The 5,344-nt window shown below is 50.0% G+C and overlaps 1 protein-coding gene across 1 annotated transcript in view; it reads right to left on the bottom strand.

Moving 5' to 3' along the window:
* Positions 1 to 750: 750 nt before the first annotated feature.
* The window catches only part of LOC135821688 (uncharacterized), a 78,277-nt gene continuing 73,683 nt past the window's right edge, over positions 751 to 5,344 (bottom strand). Inside the window, exons 14-16 of the mRNA XM_065334686.1 lie at positions 5,301 to 5,344; positions 2,971 to 3,258; positions 751 to 1,649 (exon numbers count right to left, since the gene is read on the bottom strand). The exon at positions 5,301 to 5,344 is cut by the window's right edge and continues 217 nt beyond it. Coding sequence (XP_065190758.1) covers positions 751 to 1,649; positions 2,971 to 3,258; positions 5,301 to 5,344 — 1,231 coding nt within the window. The remainder of the gene's footprint in view (positions 1,650 to 2,970; positions 3,259 to 5,300) is intronic.

Genomic DNA, 5,344 nt, shown 5'->3' with positions numbered 1-5,344 from the left:
CGTCCGAGAATCTTTGCAGCAGCTCATCGAAGTCACGCTGCTTGTCCGGAGGTTCCTCCTTCCGAGGCTCATGTGACGAACTGTCGTCGGGGGAAGATTGCCAAGCCAGGTAACCCTCTGCGCCTTGCCGTAGCGCATGTCGCGCTTGTTTGCCAGAGATGAACATCAGCTCCGAGGGAACAGCAGCGTCGCCTGTGGGTTCACCCGCGATTAGGGATTCGGCACCCAGTTTGACCTCGTTGGTGCGGTAGTTGATAGCTGGGTTATTCCGGGTCAGCCAGGGTTTTCCCAGGATCACATCATATCGATCAAGGGGAAAGACCGTCAGGCGCTGGTCATCGCCATAGCCTCCTACGGCCAAGCGAGCGTCGGTGGTCTCTAGCGGCCGCGAACTGGTTGATCCGTCCGCCAAGGCCACCTTTAGAACCTCCTCCACGATCTTCGTTTTCATCTTTTGTTTTCTTGCGAATCGTTCCGAGATCAAATCGTGTGTTGACCCGCAGTCGATTAACATTGTCGCTCGGTGGCCGTTCACCTTTCCGTTCACAACAAGGAGATCGTGGTCCCGCGCGTGCGAATCCAGGGCAATGTTGCTGACGTAGCTCCGCACGCACTGTGGGCCTTGAGACTCCAGGGTGTCGTCGCCATCATCAGTCTCCACGTCGTCTGTCTCCAGGCAACTAAACCTGTTGGCGACTGGCACGGTGACCCTGGGTGCTCTCTCACACGCCAGTAATCGCACCCCTCTTTTTACTGGCGTCCAGCGTTTGGGTTCGGGTCGCATTGACGTGCCAGATGACCAGGTCGGTGGCATATGTAGCATCGTCGTTCCGTTTCCTCGCGATTGGCACGGGGACCAGGAACCGACAGTGGACGACGTACCAGGATCCCCTGCTGCTGTCGTACCGTAATGAAGGGCATCACTTGCGATACGGCGAGCGCTGCTTCTGTCGCCTTCTGCAGGGTTGTAGGATGCTCCTTCATGACTTCACGCCTGAGCTCCGGGGCCAGGCCCCTGACAAATAGTACTGCGCGAGAGTGGCCATCCAGGTCAGTGATTAAAAAACTGAGCCGCGAGAATTCTGCGATGTAGTCTCCTAAGGCGCCGCGCTGGGGGAGGGAGAACAAACTCCACCGAGCTCTCTCTTGGTCGTACTTCACACCGTAAGCCGCCTCTAATGCCTTCTTCAAGGACGACCAGTCTGGGTATGCAGCGCCGGCTTCCAGGGAAGTCATCAACCACAGACGCGGATTTCCAGCGATATAACTGGCTGCAAACTCAGCTTCACGTTTAGGATCCGCGAAGCGCCACGAAGCCAAGGCCAACTCGAAGGCAAATGCCCATTCCCGAAACGTGGTGGGATCTCCGGTGAACACGGGCGGCTCCTTGAAGTGTGGGCGATCACGCGGTGCAGGCTGGGAAGCTGAAGCACGAGACTCAGGAACACACTGGGGTGACGACTGAGTAGAGGGTAGAGCTTCCTTCCGGAGACGGTTGACGATCCAGATGCTGACGACGATAGAGCTGATAGCCGAGGCCAGAACTAGGCCCACGAACGACCACAGGGGATGGAGATCCATCGTCTTGCTACCAATGTAATAGTTCTTCATTGAGCGAAGAAAGAAGAGAGCGTTTATTACTGAATATACTGGTTATATATATGAGAGTAGGTGTGACACAAGGTGATAAGGTGTGAGTGGTGAAAGTAGGTGTAAAACTGTTACACAATGTGTGTGTGTGTGTGTGTGTGTGTGTGTGTGTGTGTGTGTGTGCATGCGTGCGTACGTGTGTGTGTGTGTGTGTGTGTGTGTGTGTGTGTGTGTGTGTGTGTGTGTGTGTGTGTGTGTGTGTGTGTGTGTGTGTGTGTGTGTGTGTGTGTGTGTGTGTGTGTGTGTGTGTGTGTGTGTGTGTGTGTGTGTGTGTGTGTGTGTGTGTGTGTGTGTGTGTGTGTGTGTGTGTGAAGGAGGGAGGGGGGGGGGGATTAAAGACAGAAACATAAAAGTTGCCATGCATGGCAGGGTAAGTGGAGTTAGCAACCCATCATTATTCTTGCCATAGGGCAACACATGCACAGTCAAACCTCGTAAGGACGAACTTGAAGTCACTGAACAACTTTGTTTGTCTTATCGGGAGTTTTTCTTATCTAGATCTGACAAATAAATCATATGGATTGTATTTACGTGAAGGTGCTTACTGTGGTAAATGGGAAGCATTTATTCTCAAAATAAGCCAGAAACAGGTAAGTGCAATGTGCTAGAATTCGTGACTGTGCTTCCATATACAAACAAACACATTACGATAAATCCATGGATGGAATATGAGTGATTACGAGTGTGCATGTTAAGCACAGCGTGTCAACATTCGAGTTTTATAATGTGTCCACCCGAATTCCTTTTTATATTGCACACACAAAAAATTGTCGGCACCCTCTGCGCGTACATCTTCACTACCAGTAGGGAATATCCCAGCTCTCTGCGGCGAACCAGGTCAGCGCTGTGCGCATGGACGTCTTTAAACGCGAGCGGTCGAAATTTGTATGTACAAATGGTAAAGGGTTAAATAAATGTCAGGTTGAATGCCCTGTTGCATGCCGCCCGCATCGAGGGTGAGCGCCACACATGAATGCCACGTTGAGTGTCTTGTTCAATGTCATGTAGATTGCCACGTTGCACAGAGTACCACACGTGCATGCACCATGTTTTTTGGACGACATGGTCACCGTGACGCGCGGTGCACACAACCGTAGGCAGAAGCAAAGCATGAGCGTGTAGCAACAGCACTATCAAACACAGCAGTATAGTTCGAGCGGTAGCACGAAGCTGCGTGCACCCATAATGCTACACACACAAGCAACCCTCAGCAGAATGTTGACAATGGATTTGGTCTTGGAACATCACCTACCACCCCCCCCCCCCTCCCCCCACCCCTCACCTTCCCTTAAAGATCTCAAGCACCAACTGATAACTTACGTGAGATATGGAAGAACACTTTCTGAGAGTAAGCAGCCGAGGAATTGCTTGTCGATGCGACACGGAAGTAGAAGTCCCCTGCTGTGACATTTCTTAGTGCTACGGTGCTGGCGGACGTGACGATCGACGATAGATTGCTGCCGCCGTGAGCTTGACCGATCTGCACTCTCAGATTTGCCGCTGGGTTAACCGTCGGCAAAGACACGTTGACCGTTGCTAGAAGAGGGTCGTTTGCGGTTATAGTGATGCCGACAAACGGGAACATCGGCCAGGTGAACACAGAGTAGCCTGTAGGGAAACGTGACGAGATCATGATGTGAGGAATTATCATCGCGTACGGATTTTGGGAATACGATTACCGGTACCATATAGGATATTTTCCATGAAATTTATAAAGTCGCACTCGTTTATAAGTCACTCTACCCTTTTCGCGTTCGGGCTGTGTGTTTCAAAATAGTCACATTGCTAGGATATCATACTCGATTATAAGGCCACTCCCTTCTGCGTCCAAGAAGTTTAGTGTAAAAAGGTGCCACTTATATTCAGGAATTATGGTACGTCATGAGTGACTACAAGTTTCCGCTCATGCAGATAGGCGTGCCTACTGAGCTTACGTACGTACACATGTACACCACATGCAAGTACCAGTGCGCACTTGCCCATACACACATGGACACACACGAACAGACATATGCAAACACACACGAGCAGACATATGCACACTCACACCCACACACATACACACACACAAACACACACACACACACACACACACACACACACACACACACACACACACACACGTTGAACCTTGAACTTGTCCATTGCCGTAGGCAATGATAGCGAAAGGACTAATTCGGCGGCACACACCCACACACACCCCCACACACCCACACACCCACACACCCACACACACAAACACACACACACACACTCATGCACACACAAACAGCCCCTCTTTCTCTCATGCATTCACCGGGACACTAACATTTGTAAATGACAAGTAAGGTCGACCACATTCTCTTTTGTAGGAGACAAAACAACATTGAATTAGCACATAGGACAGATTCAAATGCATAAGTGAGTCTATTTTCAGTGAAGAAATGGATGTCCAGGAAAGCATGTGGCTTTTCCATGTGACTTTTCCTAACATGTGAAAAAATCACGTTTCATGTGTCTTCCCAAGGCCCTTGCACCGAGCGGAATCCTGTTTTGATGGGACAATTTCTGTGCATCAAAGTGCTGTGGATCGAACGTGCATCCCTGGATCAAGCGGAATCCTGTCATAGCAGGACAGTTTCCGCTGCACCGAGGACGTCCGGTCAGCGCAGGTTGTACCCTGCATGATCTGACTTACACTCCAACACATGTCAAGTTCAGGCACACCTAGTGCAATGCAACGTTGGTCGTTGTAGGCAAGTGATGTTGTGGACATCAAAAAGCCAATACCGTCCGCGACAGAAATCCCTACAGTACACAGGGTTGTGCTCATTTTTGATCATCATTGGCTCTCCATCCTAGTCATTTAAAATTAAATGCGATTGCATCAGTCCAGTTCGCGCCCTGCACGGGGGACAAAACTCGATATTCTCCGACCTTGGCCTGCATAGCTCCCGGCATGACATTGACTGGCAAAATCAGATATAATGGTGCAGCACCGGTTAACACTTCTAAAAGAAATATCACGACAACTTTTGAACAGTCCATTAAGAAACCATGTCCTGCCAAAAAAAAATAAAAAAATTCACGCTCGAGTTAGACTGAGTTTTAAGCATCCGGAAAACCGGACACCCTGAAAGGTATGTTATCACATGGATTGCTAAAGATTTTTGACTTGTCCGTTAACTCAAGCACAGCTACTTGCATGGTTAGAAGTTCTCCATTTCGCAAACCCTTTCCCTTTCCACTCAGATGCTGAACCTGGTCGAAAATCTGGTGAATGCAAAGTCTGTGTTCATAGTAAAGAGGGTGTTCACGAGATGGTAAAGTACTAAATTCGAGCAAGAGTACATAACAACTAAGAATGTGCAACTCCAGCAATGGGGTCCGGGGCGGCAGAACTTCACATCACCTGATGAAACTCGCACACATTTGTACCCTGTGCATGATAGATGCAGGGTCGTACGCAACCCTGCTTTGCGTTCAACTCGCTTCTGGTCACTTCGCACTGCTTGCCAGCGTAACGTTTTGGACCGTGCCAAGTGAAGTGAAGTTCTGTCATCGCAGCACCCTATAGAGGTTGCGCAGGCAGTTGCACACTCTTGGGGGTTATGTACTCTTGATGCGAGTGGCAAGCTCAAGTTTTAGGGTACAGCCTGACGGGGTCTCACCTGTTGGTGGGGTGCCGGTGTAGGCGAGTGATATTGTGTAGCGC

Source organism: Sycon ciliatum, chromosome 7 (assembly GCF_964019385.1).
Source record: "Sycon ciliatum chromosome 7, ocSycCili1.1, whole genome shotgun sequence".
In the NCBI taxonomy this organism is placed as follows: Eukaryota; Metazoa; Porifera; class Calcarea; order Leucosolenida; family Sycettidae; genus Sycon; species Sycon ciliatum.
This window is presented reverse-complemented; position numbering and strand designations above follow the sequence as displayed.